Source organism: Arachis hypogaea, chromosome 18, assembly GCF_003086295.3.
Source record: "Arachis hypogaea cultivar Tifrunner chromosome 18, arahy.Tifrunner.gnm2.J5K5, whole genome shotgun sequence".
Classification (NCBI taxonomy): Eukaryota; Viridiplantae; Streptophyta; class Magnoliopsida; order Fabales; family Fabaceae; genus Arachis; species Arachis hypogaea.
This window is the reverse complement of record NC_092053.1, coordinates 111,981,553-111,998,511: the sequence shown is the minus strand read 5'-3', so window position 1 is coordinate 111,998,511 and position 16,959 is coordinate 111,981,553. Positions and strand designations below refer to the sequence as shown.

The following is a 16,959-nucleotide window of genomic DNA, read 5'->3' as shown; positions in this document are numbered from 1 at the left end:
TCTCAGTACCTCAAAACAAACGCTACCTTAGATACCAGAATAACTATTAACTCGACAAAGGAAAACACCATCTAATTATTTGTGAATGTTTTACCCCCGATTTGCAAATATATGTTTATAGCCTCTATCGATGAAAACTATGACAGCTAAATTATTAGAAGCAAATTCCCAAAATACCATGCATTTAAATGAATAACTAAGCAAGGAGTAAAGCTGTTGGCCTTAATCCTAACAATTTCTAGTTTCCTAGCTCACTAATTTGGAGTTGGAAAAGTGAGAATTTCCATAATAATAAATGGCAAGGGCAGAGATACTTAAACATACAGAAGTACAAAACACCGTTGCTATAATTCTCTACAGGATCAAAATATTAAAAATTATAGTTCTTTGTGTGTGGAATTTGGGTACTTATGTGGGACTATTCTCTGAGTCCCAACTTTCCACTTCACTATTGAATATGGGAACGGGACACATTCTCCATCTCAATAAACTAAATATGTACCTAGCCAAGGAGACACAACTAGATTTCATTATAAGTAAATTCCAAAGGAATGTTCCTACCTATGTTAAACTAAATATATGAATAAGTATATTATCAAGCAAAAATGTCTTCAGTAATAAATGATTCCTCAGTATCCATACAGCTTTCTGAAGCTAGCTGAAGATTCTCATAGTTTAGTTGTCGAGAAGCTTCATACAAAGCTATGCCAACACTTACAGAAAGATTCAAACATCTGACATAAGTTTCAACCATTGGGATCCGAATAGTTCCCCCGCCAAATGGTTCAGTTTTGCAATCTAGCAAGGCTTCAGGTGGCAGTCCACTGGTTTCTGAACCGAACAAAAGATAATCACCTTTTCTGTAGGAAAATTCCTGCAAGGTAAGAAGGAAGCAAAAATATAATTACTGACCTTTGCATTCTGCAAAGAATGATTTGTTTCGGAAACGACGACAGATAATCCCTTTGAGGCATAATAAGTAAAGTTTTCTTGCAATATTGCTAGCCATCCCTAACCATAAGAAATTGATTACCTGACCTTGTACTGAAGTCTTCTTCCCCAAATTCCTTTTGTGGCACAATTAACCAAAGTAGTAGACTAATGCTCAATGTGAATGGGGACAATTTTAATAATAAATTGTGGGAACCATGTCTAACAAAAGCTCATAGAGTAATCCATGTAAGAAGCTGAGGTGTTTTTCCAATCAAGGGTAGTATAATGAGTCAAACTTTAATATAAATGTTTAGTAGCTAACCACATCTTTTAGGCTGTGTTTGTTTGCAAAAACTGAGACTAAGACTGGGGACTGGAACTTAATATCATGTTTGGTGATCAGAGATGAGAACTAAAATTTCGGTCTCAGAACTCAAAATTTCAGTCTCTTTGGTACCTTCAAAAAGTAAGAACATAGGAAACTGAAATTTTTGGGGATGAAAACTGAAACTTTAATAACATTTTTTTTCTAAATCTACCCTCATTCAAGACACACTCTTTCTTTCTTTCTTTCTCTCTCAAACTTTCCAAGCACAAAATCCATGCCTCTTTACACATATATATGAAATATCACACACGCTTGGCTTACAATAATCAAACAAGTTTTTTTTTTTGTAATTTTTTTTATTTTTTGAAAAAATAAAACACACACACACACAAACACTTCTTTTATGTGGAGGTTGGCAAAGTCAACATGCAAGATTTTTGAGGATGCTAATGATTGAGGTGCTTGTTCCTCTGTTTTCAAAGATATAATCTTTCTGCTGAATTGGGTTCTAGGGTGGTGTTATTTTTGAACTTTTGGTGTTTTCTGATTCTTTCTGTGTATAATAAAAAGGGTTTAATTAATAAATTTGTGTTTTGTTTGATTTGGAATTCAACAATTTCAACCTGTCTTGTTTATAAGAATAACTTCTCTTTTAAATAGGGGTATCTTGGTGATTTCTCTTATTTCAGTCTATATATTTATTTTAAACCAAACAGGATACTAAAACATAACTCTATTTTTAAACCAATACAATATAGAGACGGACTTAATTCAGTCTCTGTCTTCTAATCTCTATCTTTCATTCTCAGTCTCTCTTCCAAATGCAGCCTTAAAACTAGCTCTTGTTTAAATCAATCTTAGCCTACTGCTTTCTTTAAAACGTAAATGAGAAATAAGTTTTTTTTTTTTCCTTTCCAAGATATCACTATTTCTAAAACTTATAGACAAAATGCGACCTTTTTCAAATTATTTGCCCGGGTGTCATCGGTGGCACCTTGTACTTTTTTAGCGCGCTAACTAGGAGGTGCCTAAACTGAACAAGCCTTTCACGTGAAAAATATTAAACAGGGAAGCGCATACAATAGCAAAAACGCTAAGCCTTTAGCACCTTCCACTTTGGATACGCTGAATACGTTTCAAAATCGTTAAACGTGAAAGCGCCTCCAGCAACTTGTACAAACTACAAACTAATAGTCTTTTAATTTATCTAACATAATTAATAATTAATAATCAATAATTAACTAATATTAATATAAATATAATCTCATATTTAAATATATTTATCATTCTAACTATAGGAGCTTGGTCCCCCCACTCAATCCTAATCTCCACAAGCAGTTTGAGTACACAACCTTAGACAATAATGTCAATTTTCTTTAACTAAAATTATGTATTTCTATGGCATTTTTTTTTTTGCATTTCAGTAATACCTTTATATTAAGATCTCAATCATAATAAAATATAAAACTCTCATTAATATTTTTTATTATGTAATAAAAAATATCAAATAATTGATGAGAGTACTATATTTTTTTTTGGTATTTTTTTTTTACTAACACTCGTGCATTAAGATTTCAATCATGATAAAATACAGTCTATCAGTTATCATAATATTTTGTCACAATATTTTATTAGATAATTGATGATATGACAAAATATCAAGATAATCGATGATGGTAAAATATCATGATAATTAATAGGAGTATTGTAATTTATCATAAGAATTTTCTTTAACCAAGATTTTATATTTTGCTATAATGCATTGTATAATTTTTTTTGTATATTTCTTTTGGTGTCTATAGTTTTTATTTGTTATAAATTTAGTTAGATTGATAAATACATTTAATTGTACCATTATATTTAGAGTTTAATTTTGATGCACTGACAATGTAAAATATTTTATACAGTCGTGCAATCATATAACTCCGCCAATATTACACCTGCAGTACATAGCCGGTCCAAAGCCCAGATAAAGGAGAAGGGTTGTGTTAGGCCTTTGACAGCTAACATAAAAACTTAGTCGAATCTTCATGACATGGATCAGAGACGTTATTGCGCTTAAGTTAAGTCGTTTCCCAAAAGCAACGCGCTTTATGGCTCGCGTACACACAGTGTCAAATGAACAAGAGCCGCTGCATCAATGCCCGGGTGTAATGTTAAATCAGCAAGGGTAACCGCGTTTTTGTGAACGAACGAGGGTAAATAAGCTAGTTCACAAAGAAAAAGGTAAAGATAAAGGTCGGAACGACAGAAGGTTGAGATTTGGGATATGGAACAAAGGCACTCTAACAAGAAAATCTATAGAGGTGGTGGATACCATGACAAAGAGGAAGATTAACATCATGTGCCTACAAGAAACAAAATAGGTCGGTGCGAAGGCTAGGGAATTGGATATTTCCGGGTTCAAACTTTAGTATACAGGAAATGTGAAGAATAGGAATGAGGTAGGTATTATCGTGAATAAACAGTGGAAGAAGGACGTAGTGGATGTCAAAAGGGTGGAAGATCAGATCATCTCTATCAAACTTGTAGTGGAAAGAGGTACTTTTCATGTAATTAGCGCCTATGCACCGCAAGTAGGTTCAAACGAGCAAACACAAGATAAGATTTTGGGAGGATTTAGAGAATTTGGTCCAAAAATTACCTTCGCAAAATAAGATTTTCTTAGGAGAAGATTTAAATGGCCATATTGGAAGAGAAATGACTGGGTATGGAAGTATTCACGGAGGCCATGGTTTCGAGGTGGTCAATATCGAGGGTAAAACTAGTTTGGACTTTTCCTCAACATTTGACCTTCTCATCACAAATACATGTTTTAAAAAGAGAGACGAACATCTTATAACATATAGGAGTGGCATGACAAACTCTCAAATCGACTTCTTCTTGTTGAGAAAAGTCGACCGGAAATTTTGCATTAATTGTAAACTTATTCCGAGAGAGAGTTTAACAACACAACATAGGATGTTCATCATAGATTTTCGCGTTGAGCAAAAGTTAAGGAAAAGACATCATACGAAAAACCCAAGGACAAGGTGGTAGCGGATGAAAAGTAAAGAACAAAGAAGCTTTCTAAAACGGGTAGGAGAAGAGACAAAGTGGGATGAGGATGGAAGCACGGAAGAGATGTAGAGGGAGATGACCAAGAACAAAAGAAAGTTTTAGTAAATCTAGAGGAATAGGACCAAGAGACAAAGCGTCCTGGTGGTGGAACGCAAGTGTACAAGAAAAGTTAAAGACAAAAGGAAGTGCTTTAAGGAATGGTCTTTGTACCGCAATGCAGATAATTGCGAAAAATATAAGGCGACTAAAAAAGAGACAAAAATAGCGGTAAGTGAAGCTAGAACAAGAGCATATGAAAGTCTCTACCAGTCTTTAGGCACGTAGGAATGAGAAAAGGTATATATAGAATCAGAAAGAGCCATGATAGAAGAACGAGAGATTTGGATCAGGTTAAGTGTATAAAGGATAAAGACGGAGATGTTTTGGCTTAAGAGGAGAAGATCAACGAAAGGTAGAAGAACTACTTCTACGAGTTATTTAATGAAGAACATAAGACTCTTCCGAGCCTTGATTGGTTATGTACGAGGGAAGAAGATCAAAACTTCGACTAATCTCAAAGGATTCGAGACTTCGAGATAAAAGTTGTTCTAAAACGGAAGTAAAATGACACGACAGTATAACCCGATAATATATTCCAATTGAAGTTTGGAAGAGTCTTGGAGAGAAAGACATCAGTTGGTTAACCAAATTTTTTATTGAGATTTTAAGGTCAAAAAAAGATGCCAGATAAGTGGAGAAAGAATACTTTGGTATCTATCTACAAGAATAAGAGATATACAAAGTTGCAAAAATTATAGAGGGATCAAGCTCATAAGTCATACCATGAAGTTATGGAAAAAGATGATAGAATGGAGGTTGAGACAAGAGACACAAGTAACAGAGAACCAATTTGGTTTTGTGCCAAACAGATCCACTACTGAAATAATATACCTGTTAAGAATGATGATGAAGAGGTATTGTAGTAATAAAAAAAATCTATATATAGTGTTTATTGATTTGGAAAAACGTATGATAGGGTGCCAAGAAATGTCTTATGGAAGGTTTTGGAAAAGAAGAGAATAAAAATCGCATATATTCGTACAATTAAAGACATGTATGATAGGGCTACAACTAGTGTAAAGACTCAAGATGGTGTGACAAAAAAATTTTCTATTAGTATAGGATTACACCAAGGATCATCCTTAAGTCCATACATTTTCACATTAGTCTTGGCAGTACTCACAGAGCATATCCAAGAGCTTGTGCTATGGTGCATGCTTTTTGCCGATGATATCGTCCTTATGGGAGAGTCAAGAGAAAACCTAAATAAGAAGTTAGATTTATGGAGAGAAGTTCTAGAAGTGTATAGTCTGCGCATAAGCCGTAGAAAGACGGAATATATGGAATGTAAGTTCGGCCGCCAAAGTTAAAAATTTTAAGTATCTTGGGTGCATCATACAAGATAATAGAGAGATTAAACAGTATGTAAATCATAAAATCCAAGTAGGTTGATCAAAATAGCGGAGTGCATCTGATTTTATACGTGATAAAAAAGTGTCTTTAAAACTTAAAGGTAATTCTACCACACTGCTATAAGACCGACAATGCTTTATGGTACAGAGTGTTGGGTGGCCAAAGAAAAACACGAACATAAGTTAAATGTGGCAGAGATGAAGATGTTGAGATGGATGAGTAGTCATACGCGATTAGATAGAATAAGGAATGAAGTAATAAGAGAGAGAGTTGGAGTAGCACCTAATGTGGAAAAGGTGGTAGAATCACGTCTCAAATGGTTTGGACATGTGAGAAGAAGACCGACAGAGCACCCAGTCAGGAGGGCGAATGAGATGGAAGATGGATAAGGGGTGAAAGACACAGGAAGACCTAAGAAGATCATCCATGAGGTGGTCAAACGAGATCGACACATAAACGGTCTCTCTATAGACGTGATACATAATAGAACTCAATAACGTTGTTTAATTCATATAGCCGACTCCACCTAATGGGACAAAGCTTTGTTGTTGTTTGTTTGTTTGTTGTTGTCGCGCAATCATATCTGTCTTTTTGAATGACCATTCACGTAGTTAATGAAAATAATAATTCTTTTTATAATGTGACATTATGTGATTGGATGCACATGTAAAACTTCTTTTATACTGACAGACATCAAAATTAAATCTATTTATTAGTACTTTTGCTAAAAGAATACTAGAGAGTCATCAAAATTTATTGTTTTTGACCATTAATTAACCATCAATGTTTAAAAGTGTGAGTTAAAATATATTGTTGAATTAATAAACGAAAGAAATTGAGTTAACGCTAAAAGTGATGACAAAAAACAATAAATTCTGATATCCCTCTAGTATTTCTCTTTTTGCTACCCATGGATTAGCGTTTTCCATGGGGAAGGTATATGAGTTAGTTATCTATCACGGCAGGAAGATGGTTTTTTTTTTATTTGGAAAAAGAAAAAAAATCTTTTAAGCTCTGCTAAATTTTTCACAAAGGGAAAAAGGCGTGTTCCGCTTAGGCGCCTCCTAGTCAATACACAAAAAATAGAAGGTGCCACGGTGGCAAAATGATGGCACCTAAGTAAATAGTTTGAAATGTGACACTTAAATAAAAAGTTTAGAAATAGTGGCATCTTGGAAAAAAAAAAAGAGTTAAGCCTCAAAGTGGTCCACGAGATTGACTGTTTGCACTGAAAAAGTCCTCTAGATTATAATTGCACCATAAACGTTCTCGAGATTAAAAAAATTGTACCATGTTAGCCCCTCACTCTTTTTTTATCGAGCTACTCCTTAAGCCGTGAGTGACCTAGCACATCCCTTCCACGTTGGACTAGACAAAACGACGTCGCTTTAGTTTTGGCTCTAAATATTTGATGAAATGACATTGTTTAACCTTAATGATCATACATTTATTTGTGGGGCATAAGACTTTTTGTTGTGGGGCATAAGACTTTTTGTGGTTCATTAAGGTTAAATGACGTTTCATCAGGCATTTAGCCTTGAAACTAAAGCAACGTCGTTTCACCTACTCCAGCGCGAAAGAGTATGTGTCAGATCACTCACAGCATGACGAGTAATTTGAGGGAAAGGAAGTGGGGACCAACGTCGTGCAATTCTTTTAATTTCGGGGACCTTTATGGTGCAATTGGAATCTTTAGGATCTTTTCGGTGCAAGTGGCCAATTTCAAAGAGCACTTTAAGATTCAACTCGAAAAAAAAGCAGAGATACTAGCTTAACAAATGATTTTGTAACCAAGTCTTCAACCGAGTACTATAACAGCTAATGTCTCTTATTTATTTTATTTTTTTAAATCCAACATAGAAATTTCTCAAATTCAACACAGAAATTATGTAAAAATAACATAGAAATTATAACAAAACAACATAGGAGAGTGATAGGGAAACAAAAGAAAAAGAGAAGGGAAAGGAGGAGCAGGAAGAAGAAGAAAGAAAAAGAGAAAAAACACATAAGATGAAAAAGGAAGGAGGAGGAGGAGGAGGAAAGGGAAAAAGAAAAAGAAACATAGAAGCAGAAGAAAATGAAGGAAGATGGAGAGGAATAAAAAGGAGGAGGAAGAGAAAGAAAAAGGAAAAAGAAAAGGTAGAAGGAGAGGAAGAAGAAAGGGAGAAAAAAAACTCAGAATAGGGGAGGAAAAAAATAACAAGAGAAGGAAAAAGTTGGAAAGGAGGACTTGTTGGGGACTTGTATGAGCCAAAGAGTGCAAGTGTGATTATTTTTCTCAACCCATCCCTAAATTATTCAGCTTTGACACTTCTACTTCTATTGGATAACCCTAAAATTAACCAAAAGAAGAAAACAAACTCTCTGAGTAGCCTCTCAAATTTATTTTGTATGAATGCTGTGGTATGGACTTATGCTACAGAGTTGTATATTCGATTTTCTTTAGCTTAGCTCTAATATAATTAATATCAAATACAATCTTCAGCATCAGGCTACTCACACTCATTCATTATATTATTTTAAACTGCCTTATGATGTGATTCTTTTGCCAAGTGATTCTTCGCACATTTTCTCATTAGTCACAGATTAGACTATTAGAGAGTTGGAACAAAGGGCATAATTTTTAGCAGTGTTTTATGAATGCATCACTTACTTCTTTAGTGGACAATGTTCTTTGAAGTTCTGATGCAATAACAGAAATATATTGAAACGAAATAATTAATAACAAAAAACACAGGTTATACTAACACTAAGGAATATGTAATTAGTATGAAAAACTCACAGAATGAACTTTTGTTCCTCTCTTTGTAAATGCTAGAAGCCGCTTTTGTCCTTCCTGTATTAGATAATACCAAAATGTGATCAAAGGAAAAGTATGATGCAAGTATTTGGAATTTAAATTGCAGGAATAATAATTACCTGTTGCCTGAAATAATCACGAAAACTTGCCCAAGTGTCATGAACTTTAACAACCACATATCTGCAATTTTATGTCCATAATGGAAAACATATAAAAGGGCAGCTCAGTGCACTGAACACATTCTAGAGCGGAATCACATATGCAGCCTTGACCACTTTTAAAAAATCAGGGAAATTGTGATATAAATTCCAAAAGAGAAGTGTTTTCAAAACAACATATGATTGTTTAGGGTCCTTTTTTCTATGTTAGAAAAGTATGATGTATTCATTTTAGTTGTTACCAAATCCGGGAAGCAGTATTCCACCTCCGAGAAAAGTCTATATCTATCGCTCCTCAACTGCCTTCATATAGTCAAAATAAGATTAGGAGGACACAAGAGCTGTTGATTATTGAGGAACTTGATTTAAGATAAACAGTCATGGATAACTGCAGACTAGCCAAGATGGTAAAATATTTTCCACCCTTTCTAGATTATCAGGAGAGATGCAAATGACTATAAAAGTTACAATCATAAAGAAGCAAATGACCATGGATACGGCCAATAATCCAGTCCAGCGCGCTTTAATTTGGAATCATCCACCTGAAATCCTAATGGCTGAAAAAAGATAGAGAAATACAGATGCTATGATAAATTTGCCAAAAAACGTGAAAATAAAATGGTCTTTTAAAAAATGATTAATTGGAGTTAGACTGAGAAAATATCCTCACCCCAACTAAGTGCAATCCAACAGCTGATGCAGCACATGATCTAGCAATGCATCCAGTGTTTCCAGGAATCTATCAAGAGGAAAACATGACCTGAATTACTGTCAGTAATTTAGATAGTACAAAACTGAAGCTATCAGAATCTGTGCTAAGGCCAATTTATATGCTAAATTTTCAAATTTCTTCAAGGAAATCTAACCAACTAGTGATGAGAATTAGGTGAAGGATTTGATAGATACAACTCCATTTGTTTCATACTGACCGATTTTAGTGTATACAAAAATAACAAAGAACAATAAAAAAAACCAATGGTTTGCATTACTAACATTATTTTAGCTTGCTTTACACTTCTCCTGACAGTAACCATGGCCAATGCCAAAAGATGAATAAAAAAATTCAGATGCAATTAATATATAAACAATATGGATAAGAATATCCTACATTTTCAGAACAGTAGCATTATATTCTAATTAAGAGGGAAAAAGTAAACAAAAAAAATGAGATAATATAATATCCATCACTAACTTGTCTTAGTTTACAGCACTTATTCCAGTAGAGGATTAGACATTTCATTCCTTTTCTTAATATGTTTTTCTTTTTGCCATGATATTGATTTCATTTCAAACATATTCTTATCATTTAACAAATAATTAAACTAGAAAGTGATCGAATTATGTGATTGATCACTCCAGTTATCAGGGACATAGTTATTTATGAAGTTCTATTGCAACTTGAATAGATGTTAAGACCATGCAGCTTGGCAACTATCCTTATTGTTTAAAATGGAGAAGAAATATAAACTGTGCACAATGCAATGTAAGCAAGAGTTTTAACACATATCATGAACAACATAATTTGATCCAATTTGAACATAAGCAAAGAAAACATGTTGGTGCATACTATCCACAAAAGTTCCCCACTCATCTAATCATGCATACCTGAAAACAGCCCCTAAATTCATGCATTGCCAATCTATGACGTACAAATCTTTAGCATATCTAATTTGGCTCAAGACTAATCAAGTACCAAGTTCTACCTGATTGAACTTTTAACTGATATAGTTAACCCTAACATTTCACGCCTAATTCCACCGTCCTCCATATGGGATTTGGCCGTGCGTGCAATTGCTATACAGTTACGGCTGAAGCTTCTCCAATCTAATTAACCCAATAAACTCTTGTTACGCAAAAGAAATGGCCTAACTGAGTAAGCATACATTAGGAAAAGTGATGAAATGCTCAAGAAGTGTCTCTGTTACTCATTGATGAAATTATATACATCCTCTAATCACATAAGCTAAAAGCTTTAACACATAAACTTAACTAACTAACCAACTATTCAACTAACTGGTTGTGTAACAAACTAACAAACTAACTAACTTACTATTGCTCCGAAGTCAACTAAACAGATAGCATTTCCATGATGAACAACTACCAGTAATAACTGTCATCTAAATTCGTACCTGAGGGGACACAAGCACAACCTGAAGAACCTTGGAACGTGAAGCTCCTCCATTCAAGGCCTCTCCAACACCCCGAGGCAAAGTTCCTTCCTTGTTTATCTCAGCGGCATCATTCGCATCTGCAACATATAATAAAAATAAATAAATAAATAAGTAGACAATTGGACTCAATGGAAGGAAGAAGCATAGAAATGAAATATGAGTAGCAAGAAAACTGAAATTAAGGAGTGTGTGAGACAGAGGGACTACTGAGAGAGCAGAATGGCGAAGAAAGAGAGAGAAAAGTGGTGGGTTTGGGTCTGAAGTGAAGAAAAGTGAATCGGCGAACAAGGGGAAGTTTTGGGCGGAAACGAGAAGGGTTTGGTATGTTAAGGGATTTAAGACCGTTGATGTCCATTGTTGACACTTGACACCACCCCCACACTCACTCACTCACGCTCTGCTTCTTCCTGCTTTCCCTTCTAATCTCTTATCGCGTCTTCAAAAGAGGTAACCTGTTTTTTTTTTTTTTTTTGTTCAAATTTTTCTTTTTCTTCTTAGCTTTTTAATTTGAGTATAAGAGATTTTTTTATATAAATAAAATACATATATTTTATTTTTTAATATACGTAATTCTGAGATAATTTACACATATAAAACTAAATAAAATTCTTACACACCTCAAATGCAGTGTATCAAATGTAAGTAAATACCAATATTTAAATATGTAAATTTATTGTATTACATATATTTGGTATACAAAATATTTATTTTATTCATATATAAAAAGAATCCAAGTACAAGAGGATAGACGAATGAGTTATAGCTTAAATGACATAGTCTCCTCATACTCAATTAAGAGGTTACGGGTTTGAATCTCCTATCTTTGGTAAAAAAAAAAAAAAGGATAAGTACTTTTTTCGTTCCCAAGGTCTGGGGTCAAAATCAAAATCGTTCCTGATCTTTTTTTGTTATTAAAATCATCCTCAACATTACAAAACATTATAAAATCGTCATTTTCTACTTCTAATTTTTTTTTACCAAATTACCCTTTATTATTAAAAAATTATAAAATAAAATAATTATAAAATAAATAAAAAAAAAAGAAGAAAAGGGGGTGGGGACCGAAGAGAGAAAGAAAGGGGGAGTCCGCGAGAAAAAGGGAGGGGGAGGAGGGGAGAGAAGAAAATCGGAGGGGAAGGGGCCACGCTCCACGCCGTCCGGTCGCACCGCCGTCGCGCCGTGCTCAGCCCGATACGTGCCCTGCCGCGCCTCGCCGCCAGATCCGCGCCTCACGCCGTCGCTTCGCCGCCGCACCGCACCGCACCACCCCACCACCACTTCTTCTTCTTCTTTTTCTTCTTCTTCTTCTGTGAACTGAATTGTTGTGGAGTATTGTTGTTGCTGAAATTTTGGTGAAATATGTGACTGAATTTTTTGTAAAATTTGTTGTGCATGTTGTTTGAATTTTCTGAATTTTTGTTGATGATGATGACCATGAAGAGAGAGGTATGAGGGGTGGGGGTGTGGGGGTGGGGTGGGGGGGTGAGGTGAGGGTGGGGGTGGGTGAGGGTGGGAGGCAGTGAGGGGTGGGGGGTTACGGTGAGGGGGTGGCAGTGAGGGGTGGGGGGTGAGGGATGAGGGGTGAGGGGGTGGGGGGTTACCGGAGTGGGGTGAGGGAGTGGTGTTTGTGTTTGTGTTTGTGTCTGTGGTGGTGGTGGTGGTAGTGGAGGTGGTGGGATGAGGAAGGTGAAGAGGAGAATGATGATGATGAGGGTATTTTGATCCAAAAATTTGAAAAATGATGATTTTAAAGCGTTTTTGAACGTTGGGGATGATTTTAATAAGAAAAAAAAGGTTAGAAACGATTTTGATTTTGACCTCAGACCTTAGGGACGAAAAAAGTACTTATCCCAAAAAAAAAAGTACAAGAAAATAGCCCATTTTCTTTAAAATTAAATAAAATAAAAAAGAATTAGCCAGATAAATATTTTTTATGCGAAAATTCATTATAAAATAAAGGTTTAATTTAATCTATATTTTTTTCAAAAGAAAAAAAGAATTTAATATTTTTTTTGTGACTAAAAAAGAATTTAGTTTAGTATATTACAATACATGCCATAATTCATTTATCTACAATTAAATTGAGTTACATATTATAACTTTAGAATGGGATTCTTTTAAATAAATAAAATAAAGAGTAAATACTTAAATTAATTTTCAATAAATTTTAATTAAATTTTTAAAATATATATTAGACAAATAAATTTATTTTAAAATAATTAAATTCTTAAAATATATTGGTATTAGATAAATTAATCCTTTTTTAAAATATTAGAGAAACTAACCACGAATAATTCTGAACTAATAATAAAAATTTATTGAAAAGTAAAATATTTGATTCAAAATTATTTGATCATCAATTTAGATGTTTATCCTAAAATAAATTTCATATTTATATATTTAAGCATATATTTACATTTTTTGTGGTAACATATGCACAATACATAAGAAATTATACAAATGTTCACATTACTCTATGTGAAAAATACCAAAATTTTATTATGTATTTCATTTGCACACAAGACAAGTTTAAAAATAATTTTTTTTGTATCATTTACATATGAGATAACTAAACAAATTTTGCTACTTATTTTGTTGGCAATGTAAACAAGATAAAACCAATAAAATAGCAAAAAATACATTGGATAACCAAAAAAAAAAAATAACTGTTTATAATACATTTTGGATTGATTTTAAAATTGATAAAATTTTGTTATGATTTGAATTGTAATCCTTTGAATACATATTGTAATTCATCAACTCAATCTAATTCAAACGATTGCAATTACATTGTATTGATTTTATCTTATATTTTAATGTAGTCTCATTCAAACTATTACAATTTAAATTAGATTGATTAATTTGGGTTGGATATAATTTAAAGTGATCAAACCCAATGCATAAGACTGAGTTTGAATCCAATTGGATTGAATGTAATTGAATTATATAGTAATATTGAATTTTTATAATTTAAATCATAATAAATTATATCAATTTTATATTTAAAGTTGATTCAAATTATACTATAAACAATCTCTTTTTTAGTTTTCCAATGCACTTTCTTTGTTATATTAACCAATTAGATACATTAGAATGCAATTATAATTTTATCTCGTTTGCAATTGAAATATATAGAAATTTTTTTTTTTTGGTTGCTTATCACATTTATACGTGGAATGTCATGTGTGTAAATTTTCTTGACTGCTATGTGATAGGAATAAAACACACAATTTCTTACTTGCAAGAATCAGAGGAGCAACAATATTCACTCACAACAAGTATTAATACCAGCACAATAATACCCAATAGCAGCGGAAAAATCACATAAACCAGAAATTAGAAACAAGCTAACACACCAAGATTTTTAACGTGGAAAACCTCCTCAATGAGAGAAGTAAAACCCACGAGCCACCAAAACCAGGATATAGCTTTACTATGATGAAAAATAGAGTACAAGAGAGTCACAAATTACTGCACAAAACGTGCATTCAACAAGCCAAACAACCCAAGTTTCAAAGCTTACAAAACAAGAACAAGAAGATGAAAATACCACAAAATAGAGCTACTGTGCGTGGCCAATATCTCCAGCTACAAATGTCGAATTTAAGATCCGAACAGTGAAATCAAAGAACCAGATGTGTATAATACTCTGTCCAAATTTGAGCTCGATCCAACGGTTAACGAATCTGCAGTGACCAATTTACAGAAATAGCTTTGTGTATGTGCGAAAATAACTTTCTCTCTTCTCTTCTCTCTAGTATTTGGTGTTCTCTTGCAAAATGACCTCTCTTTCATCCAACCCTAACTCACCTCAGCCACTTCAACTATTCATGGGCTTGGATACTAGTATTTGGGCTTTTTCTCCACATAGGAAGGGAGCCCAAAAACCCAACAAATCTCCCCCTCACGACTATGTGGAGGTAACCGCCAATCCGGCGATTAAGTAACAAACTTCAAACTTCCATCTTGGTAATGCTTTGGTCATCATATCAGAACCATTCTCATCAGTATGAACCTTTTCAACTTCCAACAACTCAGCATCCAAAACATCATGTATCCAATGATACCTCACATCAATATGTTTGGATCGAGAATGAAAAGTAGAGTTTTTACCAAGATGTATAGTACTTTGACTATCACAAAATAACACATACCTCTCTTGAGTAGACCCGAGTTCCTTCAAGAATTTTTTCATCAAAAGCATCTCCTTGCACGCTTCGGTAATGGCAATAAACTCGGCCTCAGTAGTAGACAAAGCAACACATTTTTGTAATCTTGATTGCCAAGACACAGCTCCACCCGCAAAATTGATCAAGAAGCCTGAAATGGACCTTCTAGAGTCAATATCTCCTGCCATGTCTGAATCAGTGTAACCAACTAGAATAGGCTTATCACTTCCATAACACAACTTTATGTTAGAAGTACCACGAAGATATCTCATTATCCATTTTACAGCATTCCAATACTCTCTTCCTGGGTTTGAAACAAAATGGCTAACACAACCAACAGCATGAGCTATATTCGGTCTTGTGCACACCATAGCATACATTAAACTACCCACGGCTGATGCATATGGAACTTTTTCCATGTCTTTCTTCTCTTCTTCACTTGATGGACTTTGCTTGCAACTCAATTTGAAGTGTGTAGCAAGAGGAGTACTAACGGTCTTTGCTTTCTCCATTTGAAACCTATGCAACATTGTCTCTATGTATTTCTCCTGTGACAACCAAAGTTTCTTCTCCTTTCTATCACGTTCGATTCTTATGCCAAGAATCTCCTTTGCTAGCCCAAGGTCCTTCATTGCAAATGACATTGCAAGTTGTTTCTTTAACATATCAATCCTAGAAGCATTCTGACCAACAATAAGAATATCATCAACATATATCAAAAGGATAATAAAATCATTACTAGCAAACTGTTTAACAAATACACAATGATCAGAAGTAGTCTTCTTGTAGCCTTGTTCTACCATAACAGACTCGAACTTCTTGTACCATTGTCTTGGAGCTTGCTTCAAGCCATACAAGCTCTTCTTCAATTTACAAACATGATCCTCTTTGCCTTTTACCATGAAACCTTCAGGTTGTTCCATGTAAATTTCATTCTTAAGATCACCATAAAGAAAAGCAGTTTTCACATCCATCTGCTCTATCTCTAAATCAAGACTTGCAGCCAAACTCAAAACAGTCCTAATAGAAGATCTTCTCACAACCGGTGAAAAAATTTCATTATAGTCAACTCCCTTTTTCTGCCTATAGCTCTTGACCACCAATCTAGCCTTGTACCTTGGATACTGAGAATTTTCTTCATGCTTCAACCTATAAAACCCACCTGTTCTGCAAAGCTTTCTTCCCTTTTGGCAACTTCACAAGCTCAAATGTTTGATTATCATGCAAGGATTTCATTTCATCTTGCATTGTATCAAACCATTTCTTATTGTCGTCACCTTCCATAGCTTCCGCATAACATTCAGGTTCTCCCCCATCAGTCAAGGTCATATATCCATCAGTAAATGTTACATGCTCACTAGAAGGATACCTCGTTGAAGGTCGCCGCTCTCTAGTAGACCTCCTAGGATGGAAACCTGGTGGATCTTCAGGTAGCTTAGGTTGATTATGAGCATCATCATCAACTGGAGCATCAATTGGATCTCCCATCTCCTGGTCATCAGGAACCAAAGGCTCATTTTACTGCATATGCTCCTGATCTTGATTCTCTGCTAGTTCTGACAAAGGAGGCAGCTGAACTGGATCTACATCAGTCAAGTCACTGCTCTCTTGTGATTGACTCTTCTCTGCCTTATCAATATCTTTAATGGTCTGGTCTTCAATAAACTCTACATCACGGCTCCTTACAAGCTTCTTTTCAACTGGATCATAAAGCCTGTAACCAAACTCATCTTGACCATACCCAATAAAAATGCACTGTCTTGTCTTCACATCCAACTTGGACCTCTCATCCTTTGGAACATGAACAAATACTTTGCATCCAAAGACTCTCAAGTGACCATACGAGACATCTTTGCTCGACCAAACATGATCCGGAACATCATTGTTC

At 34.4% G+C, this 16,959-nt stretch overlaps 1 protein-coding gene across 1 annotated transcript; it reads right to left on the bottom strand.

Moving 5' to 3' along the window:
- Positions 1–258: 258 nt before the first annotated feature.
- Positions 259–11,417, bottom strand: LOC112771126 (uncharacterized). The gene is made up of 7 exons (XM_025815755.2): positions 11,110–11,417; positions 10,861–10,979; positions 9,402–9,470; positions 9,230–9,288; positions 8,693–8,753; positions 8,556–8,609; positions 259–874 (listed from the first exon to the last, which is right to left on the bottom strand). The coding sequence occupies exons 1-7, from the start codon at positions 11,255–11,257 to the stop codon at positions 596–598; spliced, it is 789 nt and encodes a 262-aa protein (XP_025671540.1). The 5' UTR covers positions 11,258–11,417; the 3' UTR covers positions 259–595.
- Positions 11,418–16,959: the final 5,542 nt, after the last annotated feature.